Raw genomic sequence first — 16263 nt, 5'->3', positions numbered from 1 at the left:
AAGAGCAGCTGGTGCCCGGTACTGCAGTAGTAAGTCCTGAAGCGCAGGCCCTTTGGGGGCCAGTCCCCGCAGCTACGGCCCTCAGGAGAGGCCAAAAATGACAGGCGGCAGTGCTGACCTACCTCAACAAACCAGTTCTAGCAGTTCTCATCTCTACCCGGGGCAGGTCCTTTGTAAAGCTAAGGGATCTGAACTGCCTGTTCAAGACCCAGCGACCCCAAAGTACTTTGCATTACGACAGGGAGAGCTCGCACCTACATCTTGTTGCTAGAAAACCCGCTCCCCCGCCCAGCCACCGTGAGGCCTGCAGCGAAGCTCAGAGGGGCAGGGACGCGTGTGGGGTGCTCCTCAAACGTCTTGGGCTGCGCCCCTGGGCACCCTGGCTCTACCATGCCTCTGCTTGCGACAACAGCAGTGAGAAGGCCAACTCACGGAGGGAGAGCTCGCTGGGGCTGTCTTGCCCAGGGGCCCTCCAAAACCGGGGGCTAACACCGCTGCTTCCAGTTTCACTTCTAATATTATGAGAGGAGGAGAAAACGGCCTTCCCTTGTCCCTGATCTGAGACATCCTCTGAAAAAAGCAGCTGGGACTAGGCAGTGAAGGGCCCTTTTTATCCTCCATTTACCCTCCTTTGCCTCTGGGTTGACAGCTGGAGAAGGCCAGGCAGTTTCTCGGGGTGGGTGGGTTATATTCAGCATCCCGGCCGTTAGTTGCCGACCCCTGTGACAACAGGATAAGCTCACCTTAAGTCCAGGCCCTCTTTCTTCCACAAGATATCCATCAGCTGGATCATTTGCAGCGTCAACATATCCTGCCGAAGATCTACGGAACAGAGAAGGGCGGGTTTCTTTTGCCGTGCATTTACTGACCCCGTTGTTTCTCCTCTCCCCGCAACTCCGCTTTCTCAGTCTCATCAGAAGATGGAGATGAGGCCGTTTGCCCTTGGCTGTTCTTCAGCAGGCCACAAGGGGACACACAGACCACGCAGATCAGGGTGCTCCGCTCCACTGTGTCAGCTTAGGGACGTATGAGAATTTCGTTCCTGTTCGCAAATCACGCGAACATGTCCCATTTGCAACCTCGAACGCAAACGTAGCAGGAATGCAATTTTCAGGACATTTTCACAATTTCCCAAACTTGTGTTCACATTCAAAAATGCACACTTGCGCATATCCTCCCAAAATGCGGATTTTCACGCTTTGGCCTATGCATGAAAAATGCAGGGTTTCTGGTCGGGAAAAGTGCGTGTTTTTAAAAATGCATATTTTTCTATTGGAAAACAGCCTGCACTTTAAAAAACGCATATTTTTTCCCCGATAGAAAAATGTGCACTTTTCCTAATCGAAAAAAGATGCTCGCGTTCGGGAACACAAACAAGACAAACCGAGCTTTGAGGAAGACTTCAACGAACTCGAACATTGCATGTTCACCTATCCCTAGAACACATATCAAAAGCTCTCCCTTACTGGTTCTGAAGATCACAGCAGAAAACCTGGTGCCATGTAGTGGGCAGCTAAAAGACTTGAGCTGTGAGCCAGGAAGACCCCCCATCCCCGTCTAAAGTTTGCCCCTGCCAAAAACTCCTTTAGGGTCAGGCTAGCCAATGATCTTTCAGCCTGCAATAAGGCTGAACAATACTATTACCTTACAGACTTGCCCTAAAGCAGCCTTGTCCTACCGGGCACACTCCAGATGTCTTGGACTACAACCCCCATAATCCTCAGCCAGCAGGGCCAATACTGGCTGAGGAGTGTGGGAGTTGTAGTCCCACCACATCTGGAGAGTTCCAGGCTGGACAACGCTGTGCTAAAGATTACCAACCTAATGCACAACACACCTGCAATGTAAATACTGTAACGTACTGTTCCAAATCTATACGTGTCTACTCAGAACTAAAGCCCATTAAGTTCAATGGGGCTGACTCCCGGGTAAGTGCATACAGCATTGCAGCCTAAGGCTTAGGGCCCCTTGGGAGCAGAGATTGCTTCTGCGTGCTTGCTTTTCTTTTTTTCTTTCCTGAATTGATATGTTTCGATGCCAAAACAAGAACAAAACAAAATGTTTCCAGGGCAGCTTGCAAAAATCATGTTAAGGAACAACAGTGAAACCAGAACTGGACACAGTACTCTGGATGAGATCGGATCATGACCAGTAATACTGGAAGAAGCACCTCCTTAGAAGTAAGAGGCACCAACAGCAAGAGGGGGTGCTGACGCCGTACCCGGCAGGAAGCCAGAGCGCGCCATCTTACCGTCTCCGTTTTTGAAGATGACTCCCACGCTGCCGCCGCCCGTGTCTTCGTTGCTAAACACAATCCACAGCGGTTTCATCTTCGAATCCATGAAAGTGCAGTGGTCGACACTAGAAATGCACACATTCCCAAAAGGCAAACAAACTCAACCTCAACCCAGCTGCAGAAAGCGCCCCTGAAGAAGGGCTCAGATGCTGCAGCTCGTGCAAAATGCAGCAGCCAGATTGATAACAGGGACGAGAAGGTCCGAACATATAACACCGATCCTGGCCCGCTTGCACTGGCTGCCTGTATGTCTCCGAGCCCGATTCAAGGTGCTGGTTTTGACCTATAAAGCTTTACATGGATTGGGACCACAATACCTGATGGAGCACCTCTCCCAACATAAGCCTACCTGTACGCTACACTATGCATCTTAGGCCCTCCTCCAAGGGAGGCTCGGAAGGAGGCAAGAAGGGAGAAGGCCTTCTCAGTGGTGGCTCCCAATTATGGAATGCTCTCCCTGATGAGGCCCGCCTGGCACCAGCAGTTTGCTTTTCCATGCCAGGTTAAGACCTTCCTCTACTTTGGCAGCCTATGATACTTTTTTAATCAGGTCATTGGTTGGATATGCGCGTGTATGTGCGTCAGCTGTCTGTCTGTTCGTAGCTAAACTGTTTTTATATTAATACTGAGTTTTTAAAGGTTTTTAATCTTTGTAAATTGCCCAGAGACCATTGGCTACTGGGCAGAATAAACATGTAATAAATGAAATCAAAAAGACCTGCTGCCGCTTGGACGTAACTAGGGGCGCAAATCAATTGCACTTCCAAATAGTGCTCTATGGTCTCTGCTGACCAGCAGTGGCTCTCCAGGGAAAAGCAGGCATTGTTCCGATCCGCCTGGGGTCCCAGTATGGGTTCCCTCTTTTCCTAGCCTCACCCACTATCCTCCAACTGCCAATCATTTGATTGTTTCCCATCTTTGGAGCAGTTCGCCCCATTCTGAAAAACTGAAATGCCTGTCCTAAGGCACTGAAAGCTCTTGAAGAGATTCAAGCAGAAACATGCTAATATTTTGGGGCCCGCCTCTTTTGCCTCCGGTCCCACCCACCGCTGGAATGCAGCCCCTGAGAGCTTCTCAGAAATGGAATCCAGCCCTCAGGCGGAAAGAGGTTCAGCACCCCTGTTTTAACTGGAGATGCCGGGTACTGAACCTGCAACCTTCTACATGCAAAGCGCACGCTCTACCACTGAGCTATGGCTGCTTCCCGAGTTCACGCCGCTCTGGATCCCCTCTGGCCCACGCTGGGCAACTGGAAACTCCTCTGGAGTCTCCAAGGCGGTTCCCTCAGTCCTCACCTGACTTTTGCCAGAATTATGCTGGGGTTCAAGGGAGACTGGAGGTTGGAGAGCGCCTCAAGGTAGGTCTCTTGTCGGATACAGGTGTGCATGAACTCCTTGGTTTGGGGCTTCGTGTTCTTTTGCGCACTGGCTTTGATTATGTCGTTCAAGGCCTTCATCTTGTTGAGGGCTTCACTCTGAATCCGGAGGCAGAAGGAAAAAGTGTTGTTGTTGTTGTTATTATTTTATTGCATTTATATCCTGCTTTTTTCCCTCCTGCAAGGAACCCAAGGTGTTCCTTTCATGATCCTCCGGCTCTCCATTTTATCCTCACAACAACCCTGCAAGGTGAGTGAGGCGGAAAGTCAGTGGCTGGCCCAAAGTCCCCCAGTGAGCTTCATGGCCGAGTGGGGACTAGAACCCGGATCTCCTGAGTCCCAGCCCAGCGCTCTAACCACTACACCACACTGGCAGATAGGGTCGGATCCCTACTTGTGCTCAGCTGTGTTCCCTCAGATAAGCACAAGTAGGAACATCAGGCCAGACAAGAGAAAGATTTTAAGATGTGGGACTTACTGGGGCACTGCCAACTGCCTGACTATGCCAGGTTTTGGTGCCAGCGTCCCATCCTTACCTGCTTCATCAGGGCTTTCATATGATGGATGCTCCCTCGGCAATAGGCCTCCAGGATCAGGCCAAACCTTAATGCGACAGAGGGGACGTGCATTTCTGATCTAAGGGGGAGGCGGGGAGGGGAAGGAAGGAAGGAGAGAAAGGAAGAGTGCAGCTAGTATGAGGAGCGCTAAACATGTCCTTATTTTATAGAATTCACTGCCACTGGATGTGGCTTATAGAAGTTAAAACATGTCACTTCCTGTTGGATTTTTCTAGAAATGGTCCATAGCAGGTGTAGAGGGCAATATGTTATCAAGACTGTGGCAGGGAAGGAAAGGATTAACACCCCCCCCCCCGTCTCCCCGTGCAATGTGGTTCCATGAAAACCCATCCCGCCACTCCGCTCGTTATTAACAATAAAATTACATTCAAAGATGCTGGAGGAAGTGACGTGTTCAGTGCTGCGCCTGATTAGGCCCTTGGATGGCTTTCAAACAGGATCACACAGATTTGCAGAGGACAGGGCTGGCCCTGCCATGAGGCAGAGCAAAGCAGACCCCTCGGGCAGCAGATGCTGGGAGGCGGCAGCGAGATGCTGGAGGAGAGAGCCATGGACCCTACAGCCTGCTCCACACCCCTAAGTTAGCCTGCTGCCTTCACGTGCAATGGAGGGTGAAGCCCCCTAACCAGTGTTGAAGACAGAGTCACCTGATGGGATAAACTCCCCAAAGAGGTTCTCCTGGCACCTGCATTATCTTTTCGAGCGAGGCAAAGACCCTTCTTTTCTCCCAGGCATTTCAGAGACCCAGCTCTAGATCATTATGGCCGTTTTATCGATTCCTGCGCTGTTTATTGTTTTGCATTATACTGTATTTTATTCTTTTCATTAATTGCATTCCATTTTGTATTTTCAACTGTGTTTGAAAATGGCATTTTGGTTTTTAGCCGGTTGCCATCTGCCCAGGGAAGACGAGTTACTGGGTAGATTAGCAATGTACTAAATAAATACATGATTAAATAAATCTGACAGGCCAGTCGGCTTTTGGACCTGGAATGGGAGAGGCCACCATCTTGTTCTTCGCCTCAGGCAGCAAAATGTCTTGCGCCGGCCCTGACAGAGAAGGATCATCCTGTCAATGGCTATTATAGGCTAAATAATAATCGGGATTTGTTCAATGAGAAGCGGAATATGAATACTACTACTACTACTACTATCTCGGGATCCCACTTGCTGAGAAGTTTGAGGGCTGTTGCCTTCACCCCTTCGCAGAGCTACCATTTTCCCAAGGTTCCCCAGGAGGAACCAAAGAACACTTGGTGCTGTTTTTGTGAAAAAATAACCTGTAGCGAGAACTTTAAAGGCACTATCCAACGTTAGTCCTACGTAGAGTAGACCCATTGAAATGAATGAGACTTGTTAGTCATGACTAAGTGAAGTCCCAATGGGTCTACTCTATGTAGGGCTAACATTGGATACGACCCCAAGTTTCCTTTCACCCGCCGGCGGTCTCCCTTACCTGAGGTGCCAGAAAAGGAAGTGCCCGATTTTGCGATTGGAGAGCGCTCGGCCCAACAGGAACTTCGTCAGCTCGCAGTCTAAATACGACTCGTACTTGAGCACTTGCACCAGCTGCAGAAGGTACTGGAACAAATCAGCGTCTCTGGAGAAGAACAGGCGAGGGCGTTGTTTGCCTCCAGAGGTATCCGTTAGCGGCCCAGGACTATTTCAGCCAACAGCGCTGGCAGACTTGCCCAACCTGGCACTTTCCGGGCACGTCGGACTGCAACTCCCAGCTGGAGATGCTGGGAGTTGTCGTCAAACACATCAGGCTGTAGCTATCGTACAAGCCATACGGCACGGATCCCCAATGAGGCGCCCGTGGGAGCCATGACACCCGCCAAGACCTCCAATGGCGCCCACAAAGCTCTCCCCTCCCTGACCGCTAAAAGAAATTGCTTTAAGGATAACCTTGGTAGATGCCTCTTTCTCTCCCTTTCTAGCCTCTCCCTTGCTCTTTCTCTCCCCTGTACCACTTTGCCTTGCTGTTTCCCTCTCTCCCAGCCTCTAGCTCCATTATTTCTGTTTAGCTCGCTGATTCTCCCCCCCCAGCCTCTCGCCTTGCTCTTTCTCTCCCCTCTACCACTTTGCCTTGCTGTTTCCCCTCTCCCAGCCTCTCGCCTTGCTCTTTCTCTTCCTCCCCCACCTCTTTACCTTGCTCTTTCTCTCCCTTCCAGCCTCTAGCCTCACTATCTCTCCCCCGCAACCCCACAATCTCTTTAGCTCACTTTTCATTAGCAGGCCCCCATGGCAGCCATTATGTGACTAGCCACATCCTCCACGGGAGCCATTTTGTGGTGGCACTCACAGCAGTTTCTCAAATTCCCAAATATGCCCACGGGTCCAAAACAGTTGTGGAACCCTACCAGACAGACCGCAAACCCTGGTTTACAGTTCCGCTACAAACAGGGGCCTGTCTTTCATCTGCAGCTGTGGTTTGGCATGATGTCTGAATTGACCTTACACTGCTGGGGATGATAGGCCTTGTAGTCCAACACACCCAGAGGGTGCCAGGCTGGGGGCAACTGAACTAACCCCCCTTTATTCCACATCCCCACCCAAAAAAAGAGACATCATCCAGCCACACACCAACAAAACTTAATGCCTTAGTTAAAAAAAGGGAAACAGATAAAAAAAATTAATAAACATTTTTAAATGTTTATTAGGTATTTTCTTTTTCAATCCTATCCTTTCTCCACAGAGCTGAGGGTGGAGTTCAAAGTCCCGTCCCCCTCACCCTGACCTATCCAATTTTGTATTTTATTTTTTAAAATTGAGCACGCCCACGCAGCTCCCCCTTGCGTTTTACTCACGTCAGCTTCTTCAGTGAATTGACCGTAAAGGAGCCCACATAGCGGTCGGGAAAGTTGAAATCCAGCAGCTCCAGGGCACTGAGAACCGGCAGCTCTGGCCACAACTGCAGCAAGTGGATCATCTGTGAGGAGGGGACAAGAAAGGGTCTGGATTGGACCTCTGGATGGGTCTAATCCCCTTTTACATCAGACGTGTATTCCTAAATGGCTTGGGACCAGAATATCTAAAGGAACGTCTCCTCCCACATGTACTGCTTGGACCCTGAGAACCAGTGCGGTGTTGTGGTTCAAATGCTGGGCTGGGACTTGGGAGATCCGGGTTCTAATCCCTACTTGGTCATGATTTGGGGCCAGTCATGGACTCTCAGCCTAACCTACCCCACAGGGTTGTTGTGAGGATAAAATGAAGAGTAGGAGGATTACACAGGCCGCCTTGGGTTCCTTGCAAGAGGAAAAAAGGCGGGATATAAATATAATAATAAATAAATCTTCACAGGCTCTCCTCTGGGTGCCCCCGCCAAAGGAAGCTAGGCAGATGGCTACAAGAGACAGAGCCTTCTCCGTGGTGGCACCCCATGTATAGAATAAACTCCCCAAAGGGCTTTGCCTGGCGCCGATGTTGTTATCTTTTCAGCACCAGGCAAAGACCTTTCTTTTCTCCCAGGCATTTTAGAGAGCTCATTCTAGATTGTTTAGGACTGTTTTTATCGATCCCTGTGCTGATTGTGTTGTTTTATGTTGTACTGTATTTTATTCTTTTAAATGTTGATATCGTATTTTATATTTTAACTGTTTTATCTATGGCCTTTTTGTCATTTACCGGTTGTAATCTGCCCAAAGAACATCAGTTATTGGGCAGATTAGAAATGTAATAAATAAATAACTGCCATGCTGGACTGGACCAAAACGTCATCTTGTCTAGCATCCTGTTTTTCACAGTGAACAACCAGATACCTCTGGGAAGCCCCAGGAAAAGTAGGCAGCAGTAATGCCCCAGCCGCCCCAGCAACTGAACTTGAAAGGTATACTGTGTCTGAAGGTGGAGGATCTATTTAGCTACCTCGGCTAACAGCATCGATTTATTTTGTATATTTATTTTATTCCCAGGAATTTTTTTGGCTGCCTTTATGACCCTCCCAAGACAGTGTGCAAGAGAAAAACCATGCAAAATGATGCCAAATCAATACAACAGAAAAAAGAATATATATATTCAGTATAAATGCTTTAAAACAGATTGCACCAATAAAAGCCCACACATTATATACGAAGGCCAGCGAAAACCAGAGGGCCTTCAGAGCTTTCCTGAAAACCTGCAAAGAAGGGGTCTGATGAACTCTCGATGGAAGCCAGTTATGATGGAAGCCACCACTAAGAAGGCCCTCTGCCTTGTACTAGCCGAACTAACTGCCCTTGGTGGTGGGCAAGTGGAAAGGGCCTTTGCTGATGACCTCACAGTGCGGGCAGGCTGGTAGGAGACGGTCCTTCAGGAACCTTGGGCCCAAACCATTTCAGGCCTGGAAGACCTTCCAATGGCACCTGTGAAGGGGTCCCCAATGTGGCGCCCATGGGCACCTGCAAAACTTTAAAAAAAATTTATCCCCCCTTTTTTTTAATATACGTACATGGATTTGTATATATCCATAGCAATAAATACATATGAAACGCATACAACTTTCTAGCAATAATACATGGGTTTCAACAGAAGTAGGCCAAATATCCAAATAAGTATCCATTTGAAGGTGGTGTCTGCGTGCCACCTGTTCAAATATTGAAAGTGCTCTAAGGTCCTCGATCCACTGCATTACAGGAGGTGAGCGCTCATCCTTCCAGAGTCGTAGCACCAGTCTTTTAGCTGTCAAAAAGGTGCAGAGAATCCATTTACGCTGACCGTGTGTTAATTCCCATGAAGCAGGCAAGTAATTTAAAAGAGCGTGTCCATCCATTAATATTAAAGACTGTCCCAGGACAAAATTTATCTGTGTAAGAAGCTCCTCCCCAAAAGAAGCAACTACTGGACATGGCTAAAACATCCGTTTAAAAGAAGCATTAGCTCTATTGCACCACAATACATATACAGTCTTCCTGCATATAGCAAGCATGCCAGTGTATATTCCGCAATCCCACACGTCTGCAGAATGCAGAATGTTTTGGTTTCAAGTCAAGTTTCTAGACCTTATGATGCACTGGCCTGAAGGCAATGCCAACCAGTTTGCTGCCTGGATCTCAGCCAAGAAAGACTCCCTCACCTGAGCGACGTCTTCATGTTTGTTCCACTTGGTCACCAGCAGCAGCTTGGCCAAAGCTCCTGGGTACTGGTCCCGGATCTGATACCTCATCTTCCACACAAGGTCCTTCTCGTGTTCGTACAGCTCCGTGTGAGACCTGCGTTCCAAGATCTCCCTCAGCTGTTGCTTCTACACCGCGGTTTTGTACACAACAGGGGGAAAACACACCAAGAGAAGGAAATGGATCACACAAGCCGGGTGCCTGTTCAGAGAATGTGGTCAGGAGGGGTAGTCTAGCAATGTTCTATCTATGGTTTCTGCCAGGGCCGTCCCTGCCATAAGGCAGAGTGAGGCGGTGGCCTTGGGAGGCAAAGTCTGGGTATCATGGAAGGACAGCAAATTATTATTTATTTTATTATTACGATGGTATTTTTCCTGTCAGGGACAGGGGAAGGTGACTGAGGGTTTTTCTGCCTCTTGTGAGACAAAATAACGTGGCTGGTTTTGGATACCATGCATCTTGACTTCAGTGGATGGAGGCAACCTTTGAGGCCATTTTTACCTCAGGCACAACCATTTTTCGGGCTGCCTCCACATTAAAAAGGGTGCGGTAGAAGTGAAAAAGACACAGGAAAAGGGGCAACCAAAACAATTAGGGGGCTGGGGAAAAGTCCCTTACCCGGATCGCCAGTTGTATAGTTTTGGAAAAAAAGGCAAGGGAGGCGAAGCCAGAAGCAGACCGGAAGCCTCCATTTCACACCTTCCCGCTCAGCACAGAAAGGAGGAGGCAGAAATGAATGGCACACAGGGGGATATTGGGGGCAGGGTGGTCATGTGTAACCCCCATGTTCCCAACCAAACACAGTTACTTTTTAAAAAGTTATTATTACATTTATATCCTGCCTTTTTTCCTCTTGCAAGGAACCCAAGGTGGCTTACGTGATCCTCATCTCCTTTTTTTTTTTAATCTTCACAACAGCCCTGTGAGGTAGGGCAGGCTGAGAGTCAGTGACTGACTCCAAAGTCAGCCAATGAGCTTCATGGCCAAGTGGAGACTTGAACTGGGTCTCCCGGCTCCCAGTCCAGCACTCTCGCCATTGCACCACACCGGCTCTGAAAGCCTGCACAGGGCTATGGATATTGAGTTGGATCCATAGTCAGGCCTGGGTTGGCAGAAGTGGACTTCTCTGCCCCCTCACACCCTCCCCAAAAATGCTACACAGAAGGGTGGGGGGCACTGCTGAATGGGGTTAGGCTATCGTGGAGACGGGGGGATCCCCTAAGATCAGACGGAAGCACCTTCCATGAGCAGAGCCTTCTACAGGCTGAAGGGTGCCTTCCGGCTTTGGAAAATTTGGGATCCAACCCATAGGTAGAAAGGATACAAGTGACCCCCAAAGAGTTGCATGGTCTCCTCCACACTCACCTCCTCTGGATTCTCTACCATGTAGCCGGGACACAGCCCATTCCTTCCCTGCTCCAGGATCTGAAATGCAAAAAGAACAGCGGGACACGTAAGAAGGCGTTTGAACATTGTTACCTTTTTCTAGAACATGTACAGTGCCATCCATATATGCAGGCTGAATTCCAGGGCCAAGTCCCATTTTGGAGATGCTTTCGGGGACCGCATTTCAGTGGTGGGCGGGGCAAAAGGCAAAAGGGGCGGGGTCAATACATCAAAAAGATACGCCTGTTGTAGCTGCGAGCCAGGGTGGTGTAGTGGCGAGAGTGTTGGACTGGGAGGCGGGAGACCCAGGTTCTCGTCCCCACTCAGCCATGGATGCTCACTGGGTGACTTTGGGCCAGTCACAGACTCTCAGCCCAACCCACCTCACAGGGTTGTTGTTGTGAGGATAAACTGGAGGAGGAGGAGGCCTATGTACACTGCCTAGGGTTCCTTATGGTGGAAAAAAAAGGCGGGATATAAATGTGATAGATAGATAGATAGATAGATAGATAGATAGATAGATAGATAGATAGATAGATCAATCTCTTCCTGACAGTAAGTGAGCCCTTGGAGAGGCATTTCAACCTTTTAGAATGGGGGAGAAACTGTACAAAAGCCGAGAAACCACCAAACAATTGGTGGTCAGAGGAGAGAGGGCGTGGCCAGGCGAAGGGGCGTGGCCATCTGGAGAACCCTGGAGGGGCAGTTTTGGCCCGTAGGCCTAGGGTTCAACACCCCTGATGTACACGTTGCTTTACAAGGCATAAGGCAACAGGTCTCTGCCTGAAGGAACTTACAATCTAGAAATAGACATAGGAACATCGGAAGCTGCCTTCTAGACAGTCAAATCCTTGGTCCATCTAGCCCAGTGCTGTCAACACTGGCTGGCAGTGACAGTTCTCCAGGAGTTTAGGCAGACGTTTTTCCTGCCCCACCAAGAGATGCTGGAGATTGAACCTGGGACCTTTCGTTCCCTACGTTTATACGTTCTTGGGAGAGTGTTATTTATGGTTTTGTTTTGTTTTTAAACTGGGTTTTTATTTTGTTTTGTTCCAGAAACAAAGTACTACCCTTTTTTTTAACAACAAGCAATATCAAAGCAGTTCTGGGAACACAAAAAAGATATAACAATATAAAGAACAATACATACATTACACAAATAACAAAGCAAAACAAAAAAGGCCTTTGTAAGTGACCTAATACATGTTCCCAAGTTGATAATTCGAGTGCTCTGGAATGGTGCCAGCTGAAGAAAATGGAATCCGAGTCTAGAGAAATTCTTTTGAAACCTATGTTTTTCCATTTTTGCCTCATCTCGCGCCTTAAATTTTATGGCCAGAAAGAAACCAGGCTGCAGTTCTAAGGGGGGAAAAATGTCCAAGTCAGTTGTTTTATTGCTGGTGGTTCTTGCTGCTATTTCTGCTATTTTATTGCTGTATTGGTTTTTATTATATGGGATTGTATCGTTGTGAGCTGACCGGGGCAGGCTCCTGCTCTGAAAGGTGGCCTTGAAATATTTTAAATAGAAAAGATAGAAGCATTCCAGTGTTTAAGAAGTGCCTGCAAAAACCGCATTGTGAAAGGAAAGCACTTTCTTTGTGAATTAGATTTTGAATTACATTTCGTAAAACCAACATGGGTTCCAGCCGGGTTAGGAAGGTGAAGCAAGTGATTACCGTGTTGCACTTCAATGCCCCCCCGCCCCGCTCCCAAACCAGTCAAGCATTTGACCACAGTGTTAAACAAGCCAGCTTGTTTACTTTAGTTTTATTCTGTTTTAAACTTAAGGAGTTGCATCCAATGTTAATCTGACTTACGTCCCATTCATTTCAATGGGTCTACTCTCAGTAGGACTAACATTGGAGACAAGCCATTGTTTTTATATTATGTTTTAATATGTGATCGTATTTTACGGTTTTACGAAGTTTCGTTTTGCGAAGCGCCCAAATAGCTTCGGCGATCGGGCAGTATAGAAACGCAATAATTAATAAACAAATTCCTAACTCTGACCAGAATCACGAAACACACATTTCAGCCCTACAACTGTGTTTAGGGTGCAACTAAAAATTAAGTGCCTGAATTTGCTTTTTTTCCTCCTCCCTCCCAATCCCCTTTCCTTTTGTGTCACATCTTTTAGACTGTATGCCTGTGGGACAGGACTGACTTATTTCTTATCTGCGTAAGCTGCTCAGAGAGGCTTTTTGGCTGAAGGGTGGGGTGTGAATGCTTTAAAGAAATACATACATGCATTTCTCGCTCACACAATCAGCTGTTTCAAACACACTCCCACAAAACACTGAGGTGTGTGTGTGTGTTTGTGAAGGAAACACAGAATTTTATTCGGGGGTCTCAAATCCCCTAGGGGAACATCAGAAATTGCCTTATACTGAGTAAGAACCTTTACCTATCTTGCCCAGTATTGTCAACACTGACTGGCAGCAGCGGCTCTCTGGGATTTCAGGCAAGAGTTTTCCTAGTCCTACCTGGGGATCGAACCTGGGACTTTCCACGTGCAAAGCATGGGAGTCAGAATCTTGGTCCATCTAGCGCAGTATTGTCAACACTGACTGGCAGCAGCGGCTGTCCAGAATTTCAGGCAAGAGTTTTGCTACTCCAACCTGGAGACACCGGGGATTGAACCTGGGACTTTATGCATGCAAAGCAGGGACTCTCCCGCTGAGCTACGACCCCTCCACTTTCTCCTGCAGCCCAGAAAGTGCTCCTTACCTGTTCAAAGGACGGATAGTACACCGGGTGTGACGAAATGTCCGGGAAGCGGATGACTAAGGCTGCAGCACTTTCCATATTGGGGTTGGTCTGGACTGTACCCATCGGGTTCAATAGCTCTCCTTTCTCATCTGGAAAGCAAAGTGGGGAGAGGCATGAGGCTGGCACCATCTAGTGGACACAACTGCATTGTTATAGAATATATACATACAACAAGAGAGAGAAAGACATCAAGTATCTATTCATCCTAAGAACATCAGAAGAGCCCTGCGGGATCAGACCAAGGGTCCATCTAGCCCAGCATTCTGTTCACACAGTGGCCAACCAGCTGCCCATGGGAAACTCACAAGCAGGACAGGAGTGCAACAGCACCCCCTTCTCCTGTTCCCCAGTATACTGCCTCTGGTACTGAAAACATATAGCCATCAGGACTAGTATCCATTGCTAGCCTTCTCCAGGAATTTATCCTAGGTTTTCTTGGCATGACAACTGGGAGGGACAGCAGCCCATAGGAAATTGCTGCTGTTATCTCACAGATCATTGATCACACCACACGTTCCTCCAAGAAGGGAGCCCTGCTTTCTCGAGGAACTCGAGGAGTCTCCACGGGCCAGAGGGGCAACTTCCATGGGCCAGATTTGCCCCTCAGCCCAGAGGTTCTCTATCCCTGCTGTAGAATCTCTGAATTTCCTACAACCTGAAAACGTTTTTCATCGCCTTTCCAGTGAAACCATGGCTGCACTTTCAGCGGCTTCTGGATTAAAATTCGGTCAAAAGCAATTTTGGCTCTTGGGCTGAAAGCGATTCTCCCCACCCCGTGATAAATGCGTTCTTTCTTAAAAACAAAACTCAAACAGAAGCAGGATTTTCGTTGGGAACTCCCAGGAAATTTGGTGCCCCCTCCTTTCTCAGTGTCATCCAGCGGAGATTTTCCGAGTGGTTCGCGGCCTGTTACATTCTGGGCCAGGGAGAGAGACGGTGGAACCCTCGGTGGCATGCTGTGATAAGTTTGCAAGGCACTTTGAAGATAAAGTCGCTCAGATTCGTCATGAATTGGACACCATGATTAATGCAATTCCATTGGTAGAGGCGTTCAGAGCACCGTCTGGTCCAGTTTTATTGGATGAGTTTCAGTTATTGAGGCCTGAGGATGTGGACAAGGTGCTTGGCCAAGTCCGATCGACCACTTGTGTGCTTGACCTTTGCCCTTCATGGCTTATTAAATCAAACAAGGAGGGGATGTCCGGCTGGGTCCAGGAGGTTGTAAATTCCTCCTTGAGAGAGGGAGTGGTGCCTGCTGCTTTAAAAGAGGGGGTAATTAGACCACCCCTGAAAAAGCCTAACCTGGACCCAGAGGATGTTAACAATTATAGGCCAGTGGCCAACATCCCCTTCCTGGGCAAGGTGCTTGAGCGGGTGGTTGTAGGACAGCTCCAGGCACTCTTGAATGAAACGGGTTATCTAGATCCATTTCAATCGGGCTTCAGGCCTGGTTTTGGAACGGAAACTGCCTTGGTCGCCCTGTGGGATGACCTCTGCCGGGAGAGGGACAGGGGGAGTGCGACCCTGTTGATTCTCCTGGACCTCTCAGTGGCTTTCGATACCATCAACAATGGTATCCTTCTGGATAGGTTGTCTGGGTTGGGAGTTGGAGGCACTGCACTGCAGTGGTTCCGCTCCTACTTGGATGGCCGACTCCAGAAGGTGGTGCTGGGGGATTATTGCTCTGTGCCATGGCAGTTGTGCCATGGGGCCCCACAGGGCTCTATTTTATCCCCTATGCTGTTTAACATCTACATGAAACTGCTGGGAGAGGTTATCTGGAGGTGTGGGCTGAGGTGCCAACAATATGCGGATGACACCCAGCTCTACCGCTCTTTCTCATCAAACCCAAGTGAGGCAGTGGCTGTTCTGAATCAGTGCCTGGGCACGGTAATGGACTGGATGAGGGCCAATAAACTGAAACTCAATCCAGACAAGACGGAGGTACTGTTAGTGGGTGGTTCGTCTGCCCGGCTAGGTGATATTCAACCTGTTCTGGAGGGGTTGCACTCCCCCTAAAGGATCACGTTTGTAGTTTGGCGGTGCTCTTGGACCCAGAACTGTCATTTGAGGCACAGGTGAACTCAGTGGCATGGAGCACTTTTTATCAGCTTAGGCTGGTATACCAACTATGCCCTTATCTGGACAGAGATAGCCTAGCTACAGTTATCCATGCTCTGATAACTTCTCGTCTGGATTACTGCAATGCGTTATACGTGGGGCTGCCTTTGAAAACGGTCCGGAAACTTCAGCTGGTCCAAAATAGGGCAGCAAGATTGTTAACAGGGACTGGCCTGCGAGCTCATATTACACCAGTACTTTTTCAGCTGCACTGGCTGCCAGTCCATTTCCGGGCCCGATTCAAAGTGCTGGTATTAACATTTAAAGCCCTTAACGGCTTGGGGCCAGGTTATCTGAAGGATCGCCTCCTCCCATATGTGCCTGCCCGGACCTGAAGATCATCCTCAGTGGCCCTTCTCCGTGAGCCCCTGCCAAAGGAAGTGAGGCAGGTGGCTACTCGGAGGAGGGCTTTTTCTGCTGTGGCACCCCAGCTGTGGAATGAGCTCCCTAGTGAGGTTCGCCTGGCACCTACATTGTATTCCTTTCGGCACCAGGTAAGACCTTTTTATTTTCCCAGGCATTTTAGCATTTTAGCTTTCTAAACTTTTAGCTTTGCTGTTTTAAATCTATATTTTAAACTCCTGCACTGCTGCTAGGTTTTATTGTGGTTGTATTGTTATATTGTGGTTTTAACGTTCTATA

At 48.5% G+C, this 16263-nt stretch overlaps 1 protein-coding gene across 4 annotated transcripts in view; it reads right to left on the bottom strand.

Moving 5' to 3' along the window:
• Positions 1-16263, bottom strand: part of PIK3CD (phosphatidylinositol-4,5-bisphosphate 3-kinase catalytic subunit delta) — a 44405-nt gene that overhangs the window by 7017 nt on the left and 21125 nt on the right. For all 4 annotated transcript variants that reach the window (XM_084821776.1, XM_084821773.1, XM_084821775.1 and 1 more), the window contains 9 exons: positions 13459-13589; positions 10711-10770; positions 9306-9473; positions 7060-7181; positions 5706-5849; positions 4208-4307; positions 3592-3770; positions 2252-2361; positions 744-822 (listed from right to left, as the gene is read on the bottom strand). In XM_084821776.1, the coding sequence (XP_084677902.1) occupies positions 744-822; positions 2252-2361; positions 3592-3770; positions 4208-4307; positions 5706-5849; positions 7060-7181; positions 9306-9473; positions 10711-10770; positions 13459-13589 (1093 nt within the window). The remainder of the gene's footprint in view (positions 1-743; positions 823-2251; positions 2362-3591; positions 3771-4207; positions 4308-5705; positions 5850-7059; positions 7182-9305; positions 9474-10710; positions 10771-13458; positions 13590-16263) is intronic.

This window comes from Heloderma suspectum, chromosome 15 (genome assembly GCF_057233095.1).
Source record: "Heloderma suspectum isolate Gila_16-S chromosome 15, 16-S_ref, whole genome shotgun sequence".
Lineage (NCBI taxonomy): Eukaryota > Metazoa > Chordata > Lepidosauria > Squamata > Helodermatidae > Heloderma > Heloderma suspectum.
The sequence above is the reverse complement of the archived record's forward strand: the minus strand, read 5'-3'. Positions and strand labels throughout refer to the sequence as shown.